This window comes from Acipenser ruthenus, chromosome 4, assembly GCF_902713425.1.
Source record: "Acipenser ruthenus chromosome 4, fAciRut3.2 maternal haplotype, whole genome shotgun sequence".
Taxonomy (NCBI): domain Eukaryota; kingdom Metazoa; phylum Chordata; class Actinopteri; order Acipenseriformes; family Acipenseridae; genus Acipenser; species Acipenser ruthenus.
In genome coordinates this window covers 42,614,302-42,636,250 of record NC_081192.1, presented here as the reverse complement: position 1 = coordinate 42,636,250, position 21,949 = coordinate 42,614,302, and the positions used below count along the sequence as shown (strand labels likewise).

At 37.5% G+C, this 21,949-nt stretch overlaps 1 protein-coding gene across 3 annotated transcripts in view; it reads left to right on the top strand.

Moving 5' to 3' along the window:
* Positions 1-21,949, top strand: part of LOC117399394 (oxidation resistance protein 1) — a 204,447-nt gene that overhangs the window by 122,448 nt on the left and 60,050 nt on the right. For 2 of the 3 annotated variants that reach the window (XM_033998511.3, XM_033998509.3), the window contains exon 4: positions 19,512-19,594. In XM_033998511.3, the coding sequence (XP_033854402.1) occupies positions 19,512-19,594 (83 nt within the window). Of the gene's footprint in view, positions 1-15,092; positions 15,469-19,511; positions 19,595-21,949 lie in introns of those variants that run through there. The other variant, XM_033998510.3, reaches the window with a different exon arrangement.

Below are 21,949 nucleotides of genomic sequence, written 5' to 3'. Positions count from 1 at the left end.
CCATTTATTTTCACACGCGCAGTTTATTTTAGACGCACTGTTTAAAAATGTTTTTCACAGTAAAACAGGTTTAAAAGGCACTGCATATCAACAGGACACTCAGTACTACATCTCCAGCCCCGTCCCACCCCTCGTTCGTTATATTTCCACTCGTACTTCTCCCACGCTGTCGCTGTGAACACTGGCTGGCTTTTGTTTCAAAACTTCACCCTAGCTAGGATTTGAACTCCTAACCTTCAGGCCCAGTAGCTCTGCCCTTACCTGTTGTGCTATAGGCAATGCAACGTATTCCAGTAAAGAACAACAACACGTCTTTAATGAAAAAACAAACAAACAGTCTAGCCTACTTCACAAGTAAAAACAGGCTTCTGTGATTTAGAAATACCACTGCTTCAGATTTTTACCACTGCTTAATAACATTAACAACATTTTATTTAGTTGTTGTTGAACTTAAACCCGTTCATGGCCCCACAGCAACACAAACCTACTAATTATTTTTTTAAAAATACACAAATAACTGTCTGAATATAATTTAATTAATAGAGAATAAAAATAAACTAAACTAACAACTATCTAGCCTATATTTAATTAATAATGTTTTTGTAGTCTCCACAAACTGCCCAGCATCTTCTGTTACAGTCACATCGCTGCTAACGTTAGCTGTTGTAAATAGTGCAGAGCGGACTATGTGTCAAAACAGTGTTTGTGTAGGGTGCGTTTTATTGTGTTTATTTTATTTATTAATCTTGGACTTACGGCATCTTCTGAATGACTTTTTTTATTTACATTTCAAACCATTTATAGGCAAAACCATAACACAACATAGAATAATAGTGTGAATACACAGAGCAAAAAAATATATAGTTTGCCTCCCCTGTGCTCTATGGGTTAGGTGCCTATGGTGTCAATCAAGCTACAGTTCAACAGGAGAAAAATCAAAAGAAGTTTCTGACGAGTGTGCTACCAAACCTGTCTCTGTGGCTGTTTGACAAGTAAGAACGTTGTCGTAGCGGAGACACCTGGTACTACATTTAATTTCCTTATGGATAGCACCTCAATTTAAAGAACTTGTATAAAATTAGCTTTGCACAAATGACATATGAATTCTATACCTGCAAAAACATTTCACAGTTTTCCACAATAAAAAATGTACACCCCACCTGTGGAAGAGTGGGGGTATTCACTGACATGGGGGACAGAAGATGGTACTTGAAAACACAGCACAGGTGCCCAGTTTTATTTATTTTCTTTTTGATTTATTTTAGCCCGCAGAGGGCACTGTTGGCTGTGGCCTGTATACCGGCAACGGTAATGAGGACCTGTGGCAGGATGGCTTGCAGTGGTGAGGTGTGGTGACGTCACAGACCAGGAAGTAACTGAACCAAAACAGTGGATGGGCGGGTGAAGCTGAATGCTACGGCACTCAGCGTGTTTAATAAATCAAATAAACAAAACAAAAGATTTAAACAATAACAAAACACTAAACAAAAAGGCACAAGGGCCAACCAAACCAGACAGATAAACAAGTAAGTGTCGTGCTGGCTAATCCAGCACATCTTAGCAATTGTTACTTTAAATTCTGTCTCCTCTCTATCTCCCCGTACTCTCCTCTCTACAAACCACCCTGCAGCATGGACAGCTGCAGTTTCTTATATTCTGGCCGAGGGGTTAACTAGCTGTTAATTATCTTATTACCCCTCGGCCACAGTCTGCACGCGTTTGGTAAGGATGCGTGACTGTCAGCTAGTTAAATAATCAGTAGCTGATCAGTCACGCATCCTCACGGGTTTTAAATTATAAATAATAAGAAATACGGGGTGCTGTTATCCGCGCCGCAAACAAGAATACAAATAATAATAAATAGGGGCGGGACACTCCGCCACAGGACCACAGGTTACGAACACAGGTATATGCAGGTTCGTGCAGGCGCACTAACAGGTGTTCAAAAATAATAATGAAAACCCAAGGTTCCCCTATCGCTACACACATCCCCTTGGGTACATAACCATATATTTTAATAAATGGTTTACTTAAGGCTGGCTGTCTTCCTCAGCCGTGCTTGCCTGATTTTATTCTCTCGCTCCTACCACTGGCATTCCTGCCTGATGTTTGTTTATGCTCGCCTCCTCAGCTAGGATCACTGGGTTTCCCCTGTCAGGCCACCCAAATGCATAACCAAGCGCAGTTCTTATTGGCCGAGCAATCCCCCAAGGCCCGCCTCTCAACCACTCCGAGAGAGGGAAAGCCAACACATCTTCCTCCCAACCTCTCTGTGTCATTGCCATGATTGACAGGCGGATCTTACGAGGCTGCTGCCCCCTTCCTGCAGAACCATGCATGCACCAGATTATCAGCACAGATCTCCCGTTACACCCCCACACAGATGTTTTTGGCATTTCTACGCAAATCGTAGGAATGGACCTGGGAAAAGTCATGCTGATGTGGATTACATTAGGAGTGCAATGTTAATTGTGCACTCGCTGGACACTTTGTTAGGAACCCACACCTAATATCGGGTTGACGCCACAAAATGCCTAGTGGTGTTTTGGACAAAGGAACAAGAGTGGACTGTAATTTATATTCAAATAGAAGTTATGGAGACTAATAACTAGTAGTTTTATAAGATTCCAATCTACATGTACTGTCTATTGTAGAAAATGTGGCTGCAGGAAGCAAACCTAACACAAGGTGCTACTGAGCTGTCATGCTCAGCATTTGTAAGCCTCTGCTATAAATCTCACCCTGACCTGACAGAACAGCCATGTGTGACAGCAACATAACTACATTTAAAGCCTGGACACGTACCTTGTAGGACTACTTTTTTTACACAAGGTCATCAAATTGACATATTCCTGCTTTTGTATTTTATCAGCGCACCACCCACGTCCATACACTATTCCAGTTAACTACACGGCCATTCACTCACATATTCATCCTCCTCATTACAAACCACTTGTGGTCTCTCTCTTAGCCTCCCCCAGCTTATTGTTGGCCAACTAAACTGTGCTTTAAGCTTCCAACCCTGTATCACACAATAACCACCCGTGGATTCACAGCCTCTCCATCCCTCGACAGGATAAACCAAGTCCTTATTTCTGAATAACATTGAATTTAAATCGATAAAGTCAAGATAAAAAAACATACCTATGTTCGAACTTAATATGTGTTATTAGTGACTTGTTAACGATAATCCCTAATCCAATGGAGTTTATTTATTTGTATGTTTTACCAGGAAAACCTGATTGAGATTGCATCTCATTAAGATTGATTCTGGGTTTTAAAGTGAAAACAATCTCCAACATAGGGGCAATTTCCATGGATAAAGCAAAATACGTCTCACCTGTTTCTCACTCTATTTTGGTGGTACTTTCGGGTTGTGTGTGTTTCCATGTAGTTTTTTTATAGCTAGATAAATTGTCATTCTAAATGCAAATAACCTCATTAATATTAAAATATTAAATATGGGAGTGTGTAGTTATGTGTCTGAGTTCCAATTTGGCCTTGCATGACTGCTTATATCGTACAGCTTTCTAAAACTGGGTTTCCACAAAGTTTTTAGGTTGTGCTAAAACATAGAAAGTGCAGCCTACCTCATTTGGCCACCAATAAAATGTAATAAAAAAAGCACGGGGGGGGGGGGGGGGGGGGGGGGAATGCAGACATATCATTACACCAATAATAATAATAAAATGGCAAATAATATTAAAAAAATGTCAATTTTACACTCTTAAAAAATAAAGTGGGCACAGCATTTTTTTTTTACCATTATATTATTTACTGTTAGTTGTGATAATAATATTCAGCAGTATAAGTTGCAGAGTAAGGCAATATTTTATCAGGAACGTGTTTTCATGGTCATAAGCGGCCTCTTGTGGTGAGATTTTCGAAAGCAGTCTTATTTCACCTGCAAGTCTGCATTCTAAATTTCACCCCAAGAGGGCAAACTTGCACCACCCTAGTTAAAGAACAAACATATATTTTCTTCCTGCTGGTTAATGCAAAGTACAGTGATATTTTGTTTCTTGTTTTAATACGTACAGTGTGTGTGTCAGTATGTGTATAGTTCTGTATATGCCTGCATTTCCATGAGGTTATTTTAAGTAGACAAACATTACAGCAGAAAAGCTGCTCTGTGGAAGGGTGGTGGGCAATTCACTGACACACACGGGAGACAGAAGGTTTATTTGCAACACCGCACTGGTGCCCAGTTTTATTATTTTATTTTATTTGGCTCTATTTTCTCTTTAGCCCGCAGAGGGCGCTGTTGTCTGTGGCCTGAATACCACCAACGGTAGTCAGGTCCACAGCAATACCAATACAGGTACAGTCCGATGTTTCGCACTCACAGGTGCTGAAAAGAATAATAAAAACAAAAGGCGAAAGAAAAAGGGAAAATAAAACACAGTAATAAAACTACAAAATAAAGGTGCTGCACTTGGCAGCGTTAACCCGACCGTCGCTATCCGCACAGCCCGGGTCTCCGTTCTGTGCTCACCTGTCCCCTCAACCAGCTTGTACTTTTCGGGGTTCTGCCCATGTTTTTCCCCGATACTATAAATTCCAGCAGTGTGGAGTAGTGGTTAGGGCTCTGGACTCTTGACCGGAGGGTCATGGGTTCAATCCACGGTGGGGACACTGCTGCTGTACCCTTGAGCAAGGTACTTTACCTAGATTGCTCAAGTAAAAACCCAACTGTATAAATGGGTAATTGTATGTAAAAATAATGTGATATCTTGTAAGTCGCCCTGGATAAGGGCGTCTGCTAAGAAAGAAATTATTATTATTATTATTTTCTTTTTAATTAATTGGTTGTTGTGCTCGTTCTTCTATGGCCATGCTCGGTCCGGCAGCAGAGGTTCCGCAAACTCGCTCGTTTTGTCTTAGAGGGGCAGGCTGAGGGAACAACACAGCGTTATCTTATAGGGTCATCAATCCCCCAAGGCCCGCCACTCAGAGAGAGGGAAAGCCAAAATTGACTCTGGAAGAGTTAGATAAGGGCCAGAAGCTGGTGCAAAAAGTTGAGAGATATAAGGAAGAGAGAGTTGAGTTGATGGAAATTGTTGACGCTCAGAAATCACATATTGGCTTGTTAACCAGCGAAAGAGACGCATTGAGGGCTGAATTAATGTCATGCAACCAAAGGCTGGCAGACAGAGAGCGAGACAGTGTGTCAGAGAGCGTTGATGAGTTAGTGGTTTGTGAAAAGAAATTAGCAGATTGCGAACAGGAATTAATGGAGGTAAATAAAGAGAAAAGTGAGTTGTCTGATGCACTGAAAAGGAGTGAAATTCATTTTGATGGAGTTCTACTGCGAGTAGATGGCCAGAGACAGAGAGGTGTGTGAGCAAAGAAATGAAGAGATAGAGAGTGAATTGAGACACGCAAGTAGGGAGAAAAACTACTGGAAAATAGAGAAATCCGAGTTGGTGGATGAGAACAGAGACCTTCACAAGCAAGTGGAGGATCTGTCCCCTGTGCCCAATCAAGCAATGGAGCGGGGATGCTTGAGGTTTGAGGATCATACTGAGTTGGTCTGGGAGATGGGGGAATCTGTTCTCTCAGGCCGAGATAGCTCACCGCCTCGTTGGTGAGCTATCACAGCCTGACAGCCTCTCTCCCCCCCCCCCCCCCCCCCCCCCCCCTGTAGGTATGGTCAAACTCAATCACTTAGTGGCTAAGCTGATGAAGTAGATGTACGCCAAGTTAGAGAGCTAGCCAAAGATCTAACCATCTGACCCATCTAAATTGAACTGTAGTGTAGAAGCCTACATTAAAGATGTTAAGTATGTTTTAAGTTTCATGCCTTCAGCCATCGTGAAAAAGAAAGTGATGCTTGTTAGGAAAACTACAACCAGACCAGTACATGAATGGATAGAACGACAAGGGCCAGCGGTGTCTGGTGATTCTGGAAAGCTGCGTCAGGCTTTGATTAGGGATTATACTCTGTTTGCACTTTTAATTTTTCCTTTATTTAGTTTTATTTCTAATAAAAATGTTCCTTTGTATTTACTAGAAACGTTGTCTAGTCTGATTATTTCGATCAAGGTGGGTTCTACTTGAATTCAAACAAGGTATTTTATTTTTACAATTTAAACTAGTCCATATACAAATATACCTTGCACACTACAAGACCATTCTGGCACTTTACAGACATGTTAGCTGAGCTAGATCTTTAATAAAAGCAACATCCGCTGGTGCAACAAAAATGTGTCCAAATAAACCTGAATTCAACAGGTTGTTTGTAGCTACCTGTACACTTTAGATTTTGGTAACATTGCTTGGAAAGTGGCTGCCTCTTCCTAGACCGCTACAGGCTTTACTTGTTTTTGTATTAAAACATACCACAAACTCAAAACTGAAAAGTCTTTCAGGAAGGATTACATTTTTTAGAAACCTTAGCATAGGAACAAAGCCTGTTAAACAAAAGTATTGTGACACATGAACATCTGGTTACAGCATAGATTGCAACATAGTAACAAGCAAATGGTTTATCGTGAAGGTTTCAGCTGCTCACATCCAGTTCTCTTGCCAGCATATTTGTTTCTGATTGTTTTTGAACTGTGAAACTATTTCCAATTCAATCATTGTAATTAATTGATAGCAAAACAAATGAAATGAAACAAGAAATGATTGCGTGATAAAAGCTTGATTTAATGACCATTTGCTACATCAGTGCTGCCTGAATAAACCGTTTTCCTGCATTTATATTAGCAGATTCTGGACTTCAAATTAAAGATTGCCAGGGGAGAGGGAGATTTTTCTGATGCTTTGTTTCTTTTGTTTTTCTCTGTTATATAATTGTGCACGTGCTGTAACCAATGCACAGAGGCAGACATTTCTCAGCAGGGCTTCTGATATGCTGTTTCATAACTACATTCTTTCTCCCATCTGGATTACACCACCACACCTGGCTCATGGCAAGAAGATCTAGGTAAAGTCTGGTTTAATGGTATGCATGTCTGCATCAATTTAAACAAACAAAATCAACTAAATGCTAAAAGAAAAATCTAAACTGCTTGCCTCTACATTCCTATACATGTTTATTACCCCCTTGTGGGGCTGCATATCCCCAATAACAGGGGTATACAGTAGTGGAGGTACCATGTATGTATTGTAAGTATTATATACAGTAGTCCGTCACGTATCTGACTGCTGTGGGATCAGAGCAAGGGCGGATATGTAAAAAGTCAGATGAATGAATCCTGTTTTAAATACCATTATACACAGCTGTAGTAATGACTATATTCACACAATTGTTGTTTTGAGATTCAGCTTTTTATATTATTAATCTTTGTGTCAGGGTAGCCTTCTGCCGTGTGGGTGCATGCATTCGCTGCTGAGTGAGATCGAGATGGAGGATGAAGTTGATACGCTCTGCAGGCAGACAGGATTTATTTACATATCAACATACTGAACAGCTCACATGACACTACCAGCAATGGTAGAGCACGAAGTACACGCAACAGTGTACGAAAACTTTGGTGGAATCTACAATCTCTGAACTCATTTTCTCTTTTCAATAACTCCGGCTACTCGCCTGGCTGTCGGTGGTTTCAACTTGTTTACTCAGCCTTCGGTATCCAACTGGTTCTGGTTCTCTGTCTCGCTCTCTCACTCTCTCGCTGTCTCTCTTCTTTACCACTTTTTAGTATCAGAATTGTTATACTGTATATACATTAAGATACTTACCCTCTTACAACATGGGTTAAACCAAAATATAAACAATCCTAGCTGTCCTCCATATACTAGAAATGTTGGTACTAGTTTTAGGATTGTCTCTAGATTGGTTTGCCTTTATTGAAGGTTTGGACCTATGATTTTCCAGTCCAAACCTGCTAACCACTTCACCTTTGTGGTTTTGCTGTTCTAATAGAAGTGAAAATAATGTATACAAATGCATAAAAGGAACACAGCTGTTACTTCTGTTGCCTTCTTTTGCCTACTAAACAACCAACATATTGTTTTTCTGTCTGTTTTGACTAGTTTTCCTTTGGCCATTTAGTAGATATGAAGAGTCTGTTGAAATAGAAAGGTGAAAGGAAATGTAACTTCCACTATGCTCATTGCTGTCTTTGTGGTGCATTGCTCCTTAAAGCATATGGTATAACAAACATTTTGTTTTTAGGAATAGTATCTGGTATCGACTGTTCTTAATTTGCATGACTTGCTTTCAAGTTGTCAGTTATACTTGCACTTCCTAGGTTATATCACATTCTTAGGTCATTTCATTGCAGGGTCGAAGCACCAGACATTCTTTAGAATTTCTTTCTTTGAAAAAGTACACACGTGAAATCAACTTAGTGAACAGGTAAAGTGCTGTCAAAACCTAGTGTCTGAATTCCAGCATACATTTTTTACTTAATGTTACCTGAACAGGAATGTTTTTCTGCTATTCCACAGTTTAATCAATTTATAGACAGCTATGAGGTAGATGTCATAGACCTGGTAACTTTCCACCAAGAATGTACAATACACTACAACATTTTGACATGTTTTGATGTATAGATTTAAAAAGAGAGGCAGGCTGGAGAGTAGGGATTTCTAACACAGGAAGGAACAAATAAGATGGTATAATTGAATGGAACAAAATGTAGTATTCTGTTATATTTAATAAAGCACCTTTGAATACTGATGGTCCCAGAAGTTGTACTGTACACATGAAAGTTTTAAAAATTAAGTTGCTTCAAATGCTTATTTTAATTGCTCTTTTACCTTTGTTTGTGATAATCCTGAGTTGTTCTTATTGCAATTTCTCTGATATTGTGCTTTTTTCTCTGTGTTAGTGCACCTCTAGGACACTACAGTTTTTACTTTTAGCAGGAATGTGTCTTTCAAATCCTCTGCTAATTGTATTATTGTATGCCTCGGTAAATGTAACCTTCCAATGACCTCAGTGTCAGAGTAAACTTCCACCGGATTTTTCTCAGACAGTGTTCGTAGAAAAAAAGCATATGATAGGAAGCCATGATTTGTCTGGAAGTTACATTTTAGGCTTTGAATAGTCAGTCTAACTTTCTATGCAACTGGCAAACTTGTCTAAGTGACTAGATTAAGGCTAGTCTAGCTGTTTTAACCAGTTTAATACCCTTTTATGCAACTGGCCCCAGGACTAGTTACCTGAAATACTTGCTGGCTCTGTTTATACAGTATGTGTAGTAAATTGGTGGAGATGGGTTTAAAAGGCCTTAAGACCTTACTGCACATTGTCCTATCTAACTGATCTGATTATTATTATTAATTTCTTAGCAGACACCCTTATCCAGGGCGACTTACAGTCGTAAACAAATACATTTCAAGAATCACAGTACAAGTAATAATACAATTAAGAGCAAGATAAATATAATTAGAGGAGAAACCTCAAAATGGAGCGAGGTAACCAGTGGTGCACCTCAGGGATCAGTATTAGGTGATATAACCTAGGAAGTGCAAGTATAACTGACAACTTGAAAGCAAGTCATGCAAATAAATATCACATTATTTTTACATAATTACATTATTTTTTTTTACATTATTTTTACATACAAATACCCATTTATACAGTTGGGTTTTTACTGGAGCAATCTAGCAATCACAAAGCAAGTCATGCATATAAATATCACATTATTTTTACATACAATTACGTTATTTTTTTTTACACATTAGTTTTACATACAATTACCCATTTATACAGTTGGGTTTTTACTGGTGCAATCTAGGTAAAGTACGTTGCTCAAGGATACAGCAGCAGTGTCCCCCACCTGGGATTGAACCCACGACCCTCCGGTCAAGAGTCCAGAGCCCTAACCACTACTCCACACTGCTGCACATTAATTGCTATTCTAACAGCCTTATCCCTTAGAACAAAAGGTGTAAGACACAGTAATATTGACATTGAATTTGATTCTGTTGATCAAGGTCAAGCTTACATTTTCTTTTAGAACCAATTGTCCCTATTCACAAAGCTGTAACTCGTGTGTTATATACAAGTTTGTTTTGGGGGGAATTCAATAAAGATTTGTATGCATTAAACTCCAGTCTAGAACATTCTTTAAAGAACTCTCTTTGTGAATGTGGCCAAAACTTCTAAGGTGCGGGTTGCACAAATTTAACTGTTATTGCTACAAAACTGCAACTGGTATTAATCAAGTTAGGCAATCGTTTTGTATATGTATAATTGTAACAGTCTCATTTTCCTTTTAAACCAAAAAAAAAGGGAACAAAAAAAAAGGAAAACCACAAAAATGTTGGCCTGTGAGGACATTAAGTGACATGGCAGGTTTAAACAAGATGGTATTTAAAATATCTGTTAAGCATGAGCCTGTTTTTTTTTTATTTAATTAATTGTGCTGTTGTTTTTTTTTTAATATTATAATATGTATTGTGTTTGTTAATGCTGGGTTCTGCCTACAAGTACATCTTGCATACAAAGTTGGATTTTTAATAAAAAAAAACATAAGATGTGTTACTTGTTCAATTTACATCAGAGACAAACCCCTAATCATTTTTATATCTTAAAAATCTGTGTTTATTGGTGTCTTGAAGTCTTATTACCCTCCCCCACCATAACCATTGTAGCAATGCTCTCTCTCTTTAATGACCTCTGACTGATGAGTTGTCACCTCAACTAAGGGCGGCTCCTGCTGACCCAAAAGGCAAGGTCCTGGGCAAAATTATGTAAGAACATAAGAAGAAAATAAGAACGTTTATAAATGAGATGAGGCCATTCGGCCCATCTTGCTTGTTTGGTTGTTAGTAGCTTATTGATCCCAGAATCTCATCAAGCAGCTTCTTGAAGGATCCCAGGGTGTCAGCTTCAACAACATTCTCTGTGTAAAAAAGTGCCTCCTATTTTCTGTTCTGAATGCCCCTTTATCTAATCTCCATTTGTGACCCCTGGTCCTTGTTTCTTTTTTCATGTCAAAAAAGTCCCTTGGGAAGACATTGTCAATACCTTTTAGAATTTTGAATGCTTGAATCAGATCGCTGTGTAGTCTTCTTTGTTCAAGACTGAATAGATTCAATTCTTTTAACCTGTCTGCATACGACATGCCTTTTAAACCCGGGATAATTCTGCTCACTCTTCTTTGCACTCTTTCTAGAGCAGCAATATCCTTTTTGTAACGAGATGACCAGAACTGAACACAGTATTCTAGATGAGGTCTTAGTAATCAGGAGGCTGTGGGGTCCAGTGGTTAAAGAAAAGGGCTTGTAACCAGGAGATCCCCGGTTCAAATCCCACCTCAACCATTGACTCATTGTGTGGTCCTGAGCAAGTCACTTGTGCTCCGTCTTTCAGGTGAGACGTAATTGTAAGTGACTCTGCAGCTGATGCACAGTTCACACACCCTAGTCTCTGTAAGTCGCCTTGGATAAAGGCGTCTGCTAAATAAACAAATAATAATAATTGTAAAGTTTTAACATTACTTCCCTTGATTTAAATTCAACACTTTTCACTATATATCCAAGCATCCTGTTGGCATTTTTTTATAGCTTCCCCACATTGTCTAGATAAAGACATTTTTGAGTCAACATAAACTCCTAGGTCTTTTTCATAGATTCCGTCTTCAATTTCAGTATCTCCCATATTGTATTTATAATGCACATTTTTATTGCCTGCATGCAGTACCTTACACTTTTCTCTATTAAATGTCATTTGCCATGTGTTTGCCCAGTTCTGAATGATTTTAGATGACTTTTGCTGCTGCATCTGTGTTTGCCACGCCTCCTATTTTTGTGTCATCTGCAAATTTAACAAGTTTGCTTACTATACCAGAATCAAAGTCATTAATGTAGATTAGGAATGCAGATGACCTAATACTGATCCCTGTGGCACACCACTGGTTACCTCGTTCCATTCTGAGGTTTCTCCTCTAATCATACTTTTTGTTTTTCTACATGTTAACCACTCCCTAATCCATGTGCATGCATTTCCTTGAATCCCTACTGCATTCAGTTTGACAATTAATCTGTTACGCAGGACTTTGTCAAAAGCTTTCTGGAAATCTAAATAAACCATATCATATGCTTTGCAATTATCCATTGTCGATGTTGGAACCTCAAAATAATCAAGAGTTTCCTAAAACCATGCTGACTGTCTCTCAGGATACTGTTACCATATAGGTAATTTTCCATTTTGGATCTTATTATAGTTTCCATAAGTTTACATATAATAGAAGTCAGGCTTATTGGTCTGTAGTTACCTGGTTCGGTTTTGTTTCCCTTTTTGTGGATCGGTATTATGTTTGCAATTCTCCAGGCTGTCGGTACGACCCCTGTGTCAAGAGACTGTTGCATGATCTTGGTTAGTAGTTTTTGAAATAACTTCTCTCATTTTTTTTAGTACTATTGGGAGAATCTCATCCGGCCCAGGGGATTTTTAATTTTAAGAGCTCCTAGTCCCCTTAACATTTCTGCCTCTGTTATGCTAAAGTTATTTAAAACTGGATAGGAACAGGTCGACATGTGGGGCATGTTGTCCGTATCCTCTTTTGTAAAAACTTGTGAAAAGTAAGCATTTAATATTTGCTATTTTTTTTCTCTTCATCTATGATTTTGCCATTTGTATCTCTTAGACATTTAACCTCCTCTTTGAATGTAATCATTTGCCATTTCTTAAGTTAAGCGATAAAGCCCATCGATGAAGGCTATACCATGTGGTAGATTATTTTCTTTGAAAAATAATTTAAAAAAAAAAAACACTTTAAAAGCTAGAACTTCTAATGATTTGTCGGGTACTTAGGAAAATAATCCATCAAATATTCATAAAGGATCACATAATGAGAGAAAAAAATACCTTTATTTATACAAATAACTTTATTTGTCAGAGTTACTTATAGTTTATCTGGACAGTGCCAAATTTCTGAATGGAGCAATATTACTGAAGTGTCCGGGTCTTTGTTTGTTGTTGTTGAAAGATGCTGAGCTGTAAGGCTGTGACTGGCTGACTTGGCAGGTTCAGGACTGATTGTTTTTGTTGGTGAAAAGTATTGATTGTCTTATTTTGGTGAATAGTAAAATCAATGTGGACCAACTGAGTCTTTGTTTAGTGCTTTCTGTCTAATAGAACTGAGATCTCAATACAGAAAGTCATATTGAAAAAGATTGATTTTAAATTTGTTTCACAGTTAGGGTGACCAGACGTCCCGATAAAATCAGGACCCTCCTGATATTAGGAGCTTTGTCCCATGTCCCGATCAAGGTACTGTCGGGACGTCATTTGTCCCGATTTTAAGAGTAAACATTGAAAACCCAGATGTAAAATTGGAAATTTAGATTTTTTTGTTAGAAAATTCTGTATATATGGCTGCTGCACTGTCTCGCGGTGTGTTGTTTGAGTGAGTTGTTTCCATCTGTGTGGCTATCCAATCACGTTAACCTGCAGTCATATGATGCAGGATGCGTCATGTGTCTGCGTCTGTGCGTCCAGGGCCCGTGCGTGCTTATACGTGCGCTTCTGCGCAGTTTTACTGGCGAAGTGTCATGATGGCTGGTGGTGTTGATGAACCTGTCACTAAAAATGGAAAAATGACACCTGGATTCGTCAATCATATATAACTGTTACAAAGGCATTTTGCAAATTGTGTAAAAAAGAATCAGCATCAGTCACGACGACGAGAAACAAACGCTGGTGGGAAACTAACATGTGCAAAACTGACAAACAGAATACCCTTGTCTCAAACTTCTTCAGCAAGCCCAATGAAACGTTGAATACCCCAAGTTGTTGCTACAGAGCTTAGTGTATCACACAGTAGTGCACCAACATTCATATCGGTCATGTGACTGTGAATTGAAGCTTGTGGCTGCATTGTATCCTGATTTAACGATTTCAAAAAACATTAGTTGTGGCCTACAAAAGCTGAAGTCCTGACTTGGTGTGTATTGTCTAGTATTAAGCTGGTGAGGAGCGAAACGCAAGCAAAAATGAATTTCAGCATGAGCTGCAAGGAGTTCTACAGTTATGTTATCGGCAGAAAGTATGTTATGTGCATGGCAAAGTCATCCAAGAAGTACGAGACCGCTAGTGCTGACAATTAGAGGGCTACATGATCTACATGTGCATGCTCTATTTTTTATTTTATATTATACACAAGTCTATATTATAACCGTATTATAACACCCCCCTCCCCCCAACTGAAAGCTAGAGCTGGAAGCTGATTGGCTAATGGTCATTTGTGACTGTAATGTCTTCACCAACAAATTTGCCTTGATTCTTGAGTGCTTAGTAGTGTCAAAATACTGTAAATTCACATAAGTTTAAAGTATTAACTTACCAAATTCTTGTTCTGACGGCGAAAATCAATGCCTGTCTCATGGTTTACTTCTTGAAACTTTGTGTTTCAGTTACGGATGACATTAAGTCAGTCATAAAGCAATTTTCTCTAGTCTATAGTATAGAATGGCATAAAAGATAGAATGGACACAATTTACTATCGATCATGCCATACCATGTGCTACGCTAATTACCGTGGTGCTGAACGTCACCTGAGCGATGTTCCTTGCTTTCTTTCAGGCTGCCTAGTTTGCATAGGCCTTCCTCAGGGCCTGCCTGTCACATATAAATTCAATTTAACAAAGATACTTTTTTGTTGTTTGTTTGATTTAAACACAATGTACATATTAAACTATTTGCAAGGAATAGCAAATTGTGTAATACAGTAACACCTGATATAATTTTCTAAACATTGCTACAGTGTTATATAGTTTTAAAGTGTATTTAACCATAAAATAAAATAAAAGCATAATCAATAGTTGTGTTTAATGCTCACAAAACGTTTTGCATGTATTGCTGTTGGTCCTCATTTAACAGTGCACCACAATTATCTTAACTAATTATTATGGTGTTAAATATTTTGCCACATTTACCTGCTCCTTTTTTCAAACTGAATATTAGGAAATTAGCAAAATGAGTCGAGTCACGTGTAAATCCAAACTTATTCAGAATCGAATCGGATACATTTAAAAAATGCAAACTTTTCAAAAAACTAGTTAGGACATGGCAACTGCTATTTTAACCGTACAATGATCTATCAAATACACGTAAAATCACAAGTGACAGGCACTCCAGCCATTGCCCTTTTAAGAGGCGTCAATGATAAACTGTTCCAATGTCTGTTAACACGTAGCAAGTTGTGAAAGTAGTGCCATTGCCTGTTTAAAAGAATAAGTTTCCCGCAGTTGGTGCTTCTCAGTTCCTGTTAAACTTGTTATTATATTAGCTGGAGTTCAACTTCACTGGTATTTTGTTTGAAACATGGCGACTATCTAGTGTAGACGTATTTAAAAATTGTAATTTGTTTCCCTGTAGAAAAGCATGTGTCAAAAGTTTAAAAATGGATTATTTGTTGTCATTTACGGGTAAAAGTACCCGAACTTTGAGAGCGATTGTTTTCAACAGAAGCTATCCTGGAGCTCGAGAAGTTCAGTTTAAAGATTCCTTAAAAGATGATTTTCATTTTGCTGATGATAATACGACTGCACAGCAAGTAACAGGTTTGAACATGTAACTTTTTATGGATACTATATTGATACAACGCTTTTTGACATGCCTTAGTTAACACTTTACCTTTTTAAGCATGTGTGTGTTTGTTTATTTTTAGCACGTTTGTTTTGCACACGGTGTGGGGTTAGTTTGCAAAATAAAACTAATGTACAGTATTCATGCATCAGTATTTACTGCATACAGCACTTTTCTACGGGGCTTTTCCGTTTCTAATATCTGATTATTACCGGATCAAATGTTCTTCAATAAAGTACTATATTCCGTCTGTATCATGATTTCCAGTTATTTCTTGGAGAGAACACTTGTCCTGTTTTGAAACATATAGTATTTCGTTACATCTAGACTCTCAGTTGTGAAGAGATAAATGAAATAACCCAGTGTGTTTGGTAAATACTACAAGGGTGTCAAACTTTACCTGTGATCATTTTCTCAAAGTAGTTTTTCAGAACCACAAATATATTTAAACACTTAATTTCTAGATTCATTCAGCGATATATCTGTTGTTAGGTATGTACATAAACCATGCGAGTGCTGTTTATTAACGTCGTTATTTATGTGTTTTTTAATGCAATAATCGTGCATGTTTCTTCTACATTCGAGTAAATTAACTAGTCACTGAGGTGTATTTGTGTTGCATGCACACCATCTTAAATTTTTCAGAAAACCAATAATGTACATACAGAGTTTCGAGATATTTGACAAAGTTGGATCAAAGTCACGCATGGAATTGTTGTTAGGCCTAGTTGTGGATATTCTTCCTCCACCATTAACTAATGCTGAACTTACATTTTCATGCACAACTACCATACCAACATTGCAGCCCTTATGACAATAAATAAAATGAGAAAGAAATGTAATGTTTTTTCATATGAGAAACAGTTAGATGTGTGCATTTAAATAGAAAATTACAAGAGGCAGATGGAGGAACAAACGTAATACCTTATATGTAGACAATGTATTTATTTTAGAAATGCTTTACAGCCAGTGTTTCTGATTTAATATCATCAATTAGTAACTCAAGTATGGAGGATGACAAAAATCTACTTCATCCAGCAGTGTTGGAAATGTAGCCGGTACTTATTTCAACATTTTAAGTAGGTCCATGTGGATTATTTTATTTTTATTTTTTGCATTAGCTATTTAAGAGGTGGTGAAGCGCCAAATACACTTTAGGAAAGTTATAGAAAGGTAAGAGTATCTGATCATTTTGATTGAGGTAACGGTGATGGCTAAAATGGAAAATGATACAGGTTACTCAGAATTGGAGCAAGAGTACCCAGAACGACTCAGAATAGAATCGAAATAGCAAGGGAAATTCAAGAAAGCAATGACTTATGTCTAACCTAAAATAAAAGGTCCTCATTTTTTTTTTTTTTTTTTTTGGTTCAGCAAATGTGAGCGTTAGTTTTTGCTTGCAAAATGTGCCTTTATATTTGTCTGTATATTTCAAATCTATATGAATTGAAAGATGACACATTGACAAATTCCGTTCCCTGTCCTTTGTTAACGTAATGAAAGGCTGCATATAATAGCAAAGAGTGCATTGCTGCTTTGTGTCTGTATTTATCAGCCACAGAAATAATTTATTTTGGCCCTTTTGGGAACAGTTTCCAGCAGACTACCTGCTTATGGTCTGATGCAACATATAAATAGCTGTAATATGCCTTAAAGCTACAGATTCTAATAGTTTGTATCAGGAAATGACATCACAAGTGTTAGTAGGATATGGTTATACTTTCAGTGTGATATATATATATATATATATATATATATATATATATAGTTTATAAAATTCTAGTGTGCAGAGGGGCTTGTCAAAACAGGACAGGGTGTGTAAGAGGTTATTGCTGTTGTGCTTATATCAGGCGTAGGCCTTTAACTTTAAAAATTATATGATGTATAAATAGCCACTGTTTACATTTATAAAAAGTCACTGTTTTCAGTCAAACACTAAAGGGACAGGTGCTTCACAGAAGCAGTGTGCTGTCCAAGATACTACTGACAGCTTCTTAATCAGTTCTGTATTGACCCGCTTGATACAGGCATGATATTTACAGAGCCCACACATCACTTTAGTGGAGCGTTAGAATCTTACCTGAATGAACACATATTCTTCTGAATCTGCCTATTTAATGCTGCCTTATTGTTGCACTACAAACAAAACTATGTTTCTAAAAGTGCACAGATTGTTTTGTTTAGCATCATTGTTACCTTTTGCTAATAATCCTATACTTGGTGATTTAGAACATATCGTGGTGGTTCTTCCCAGTATCAAGCATCTTTGTTTGGTGTGTTGATTGATTGTGTGTGTGTGTGTGTGTGTGTGTGTGTGTGTGTGTGTGTGTGTGTGTGTTCATGCTGTTTCAACAAAATCAATAAGTCCACAGTGTATCAACAAATAAATATCTGTCAGGCAGTGAATCTATTTTTTAAACCATCACAGTAGTCTTATATAAACTTATTTTTTTCTTTTTTTTTGTATTTATAGATCAGACATGTGGAATGTTTGAAGTCTCTCGATTTGGGAATAAAAAAAAGAGAGAGCAAGAAAATGTAGTGTTAGCAACCTAGTTAAAAAACGATGGTAAACAGTGTATTTCCTGAATATTTATTCTGGTTCAACTGCCATATTTAACTGATGGTGCTTTCAATTTGACATTGGGTTTATGACATACAGGTCAAGATAAACATCTTGAATGGACACATTTGATAACTGGACATGCCGTCTGTCTTGTTTGGAATGACACCTTCTGCTTTTGACTGTATAGCTACATTTGTATGGTAATGGGAGCTGGAAAATAATTTAAACCCCTGAGCAGTCACTTGGTACGGAACATATAAGTAAAATTCTGACACTGTTCTTTAACAGATTAAATAAAGCATCCGCTAATGTTCATTAGAAAATGCATCAGATTTCCCTTAACCTGTTTGGCTAATATGGGATCCCAAATTGCTAGTAATGCACCTCGATTGGTACTGTATTTTTCAAACTATCTTTAATCTCTTCTAAATCAATACGCTGGAAAATATGTAAATATTCCTTTTTGTAATCTACCTTTTTGTGCTTGATGAAAGAAAATCTCTGTTCATGTACACGCCCTCTGAATGCTGTCTTTCAAATAATGTAGACGTAAGGCTGCATTCTCAGTGTCCGGTATGTTCAGTATATTTATTTTAATTGAGTTTAGCAAGTAAAGTTTACAATAATGTAGAATAGTGTTTGGTGAGTCGGCGACAATACAGCAATCCCAACAGCAAGAGCAACACGTCTCAATTTTGGATGACAAGTTGTAAGAAATCAAACACGATACAGACTGACTTTATTTCAGCACGTCATAACACCAACAAACATAGTGCTCTCTTCTGCTTTTAATGTGCTATTCAAAGGCAGAAGTACATGTTCTCTTGGGCAATGCACTGTTACAGATGATTTAAAGATAGCACTATTCTATTTTTTTTCAAAATTTCAAAATAAATCTGTGCATTGCTTAAGAATAAAATGGCAAGTGATAGATACTGTGAAACAAAAATAAACCCTGCAGTCTTTGCTTTTAGCTTTAATAAATTCATGCCCTGTTTCTAACTTGTTATTCTACAATAGCTACTGTTTCTGGCACCTGCACTGTGTTGGAAGGGTATTTCTGTACAGTACTATAGGAAAACAAGTGAAATCTGTATGCTTTTGTAATGGGGTAACCTTGGTTGATATGATATGTCGACTATTCAGCCTATCCCATCTTAATGGCCCCATATGATGATAGTAGCTATCTCTGTTGTTTACTGCCTCACAGAGGTCAAGGAGGTCTTTGTCAGTCTGGAAACTAAAGCCTGGAAACAGCTTGGTGAGGAGAGGAATCTGTGGCTGTCAGTTGGCTGGTTGTGTTAGAGAAGCAGAGGGGTAGTCCTCTTGCAGTGCGAACTGTTTTTAGCTGACGAATTAGCTGTCTGCCCACAGGCTGGATTCAGCAGCCTGTGACAAGCTGGGTAGAGGGGAACATGAATGTAATGCGCACCTTGCCTCGTTTGTTTTCAGATACTGGCCAGAAGAAGACTCCAGAGAAGAAATATGGGCGTCGGATGTCTTTCCAGAAACCTAAAGGGACCATTGAATATTCTGTAAGTAAAATCTGTTTTAGTCAGAGCAATACTGGGTAACACTTTTCAGTGGATGTGCTGCTTGTTCTTTGTAATGCTTTGTAATGTAGCATCTCTTTGATTTCTTGGGTTTCTTACATTGCTACAGATCAGTTCCATAAACATAATACTGCTTTAAATTGCTGGTTGATTTAATGTTTTTCAGTTGATAATTTACAGGAGCTTTTCAGACTTTTTCTGGCTGCTAATTTAACTTGCCTTGCGCATTTTTAGAAACAAAACAACAAAAAAACTGATTTAGATTTTAGTTATATATTCATATATATTGCAGTATATGAAAACACAACTTAAACCCCAGAAAGAAATGCTTTAATACAGCTGGCTCTTGTTTTTTGTTTTTAAATATGGGTGTTATTGAAGTGCATTTCTCTACAGTGTTTGCCAAATTACCTTCCAACAGTGTTATCGTTTCTATTGATTTGCTGTCTGTGGAGAGAAGCTCCAATTACCAAATGGAACTTTCTCCGTCTGTGATATGTTCTTGAAATGACCCTCAAATCTAGCTGCAGTCAGATTTTTTCACACTCCCTGGTTATGATGGGAGTTTGATGTGAAGCTTCTATTTTGGCCAGGTGTTACAAGCAGGGAGCATTGTGTTGACAACATAGTGTACATATATATAATTTGGATAGCAAAGTGATTTCAGCTTGATTTAATAATATACTATGGCATCTGGTTTGCTTGACTTCTCTTGAAATTATATAGTATAAATATGGAGAGTACATGTACAGTGCATCAAAACTGTATCTTGTGAGTCGAACACATATTCCCCATTAAGCAGGTTTTGCTAAATGTGTTTCCAACAGATGTGTCATTAAAAAAAAAAATAGCTGGCAGGTATTGTCAACGAAATTGTTTTCATCAGTGGACTATATATATATATATATATATATATATATATATATATATATATATATATATATATGTATGTGTGTGTGTATGTATGTGTGTATATATATATATATATATATGTATATAATGTTCATAGAAAACATGACAATTTGTCAGTCACAGGGATTATGGATAAGTGTTAGAGCTACTGTAAAGGTACCCAAAACGTACATTGTCACGGAATATAGGGTTAATTTTTCTGCTGTCAGAACAAATCAGGTCAGATGATGAACCACAACAGTTATGCCAAGAATACCTTTAAAAGGTTTCTGTCTACAAGCACAAATATCCCCTCGAAGTGCTGTTACAGAAAGGCAAGAAAAAGATCACATGAAGATGGTTTCATAGACCCTGATTTACCACTAGTCTTAAGCTGCATCCACACTGGGCGCGAGCGAATATTTTAGAAGTCACTGCAGTCAATGGGAGTATCCACACCAGCAGGGAGCGACGCGAGCAACGTTGCTTTGAGAATTTTGTGTCGCTAAAGTAGAACCCGTTTCTATTTCTTTTTCGTTGCGTGACTGGAATGAAACTGACCAATCAGAAGCAAGGTTAACACCCTTGAAACACGTCAAACACACGCCACAAAACACGTCATGCCTCTAAACAAGTTAATCATTTTATGTAGTCCCAGTAGTCGTGGCTTGCAGGTGGTGCATTTGGCAGCACCGAGACATTTTCTTTCAGATTTATGCAAGTTGCATAAAAATAGCTTTAATAATAAGCAAAAATAAACCGGACCATACATGCAGCCTACATATCCAGCATTTAAATGAAAATGATACAAAAAAGGTCCCACATTCACACAGCTTGAACATGTGACCTAATTTTAAGCTATAGCTTTTTTTTTTTGGTTTGTTTGTTTGCTTTCATGATTAATAACGTTTGTTCACTAAATTGTTCTGTGGCACAAATCTGTGACAAGAACAATGTCTTTACATATGCATAAAGTGAACATATGCATAAAGAAAAAATATTATCGAGGTCCTACTATTTTATTTGTTGTAAAACAAAGCCAGCAACACGCTTGTATTCTATGTGACACATCCCAACATTACCAAAGCTCATAGTTTTGAAGATTATGAGCCATATCTGTTCACCGGACTGTTTTAAAAGGAAAAACTAAATAAAAGTCTTGCGTCTTGCTATGACACACAACCTTGTTCTATGATTAATTATTCATAAGTGAATTAAGTCTGAGACGGCTCAAACACTCACCCATGATCTGATGCGTCACAGTCTTCAATAGTGTTTATGATAAAGTAGAAAAATAGATTTGCAGAATGGCATCGGTAGTAATTATTTATTTCTTAGCAGACGCCCTTATCCAGGGTGACTTACAATTGTTACAAGATATCACATTATACATTATTCCACATTATACAGATATCGCATTATTTTGCATACAATTACCCATTTATA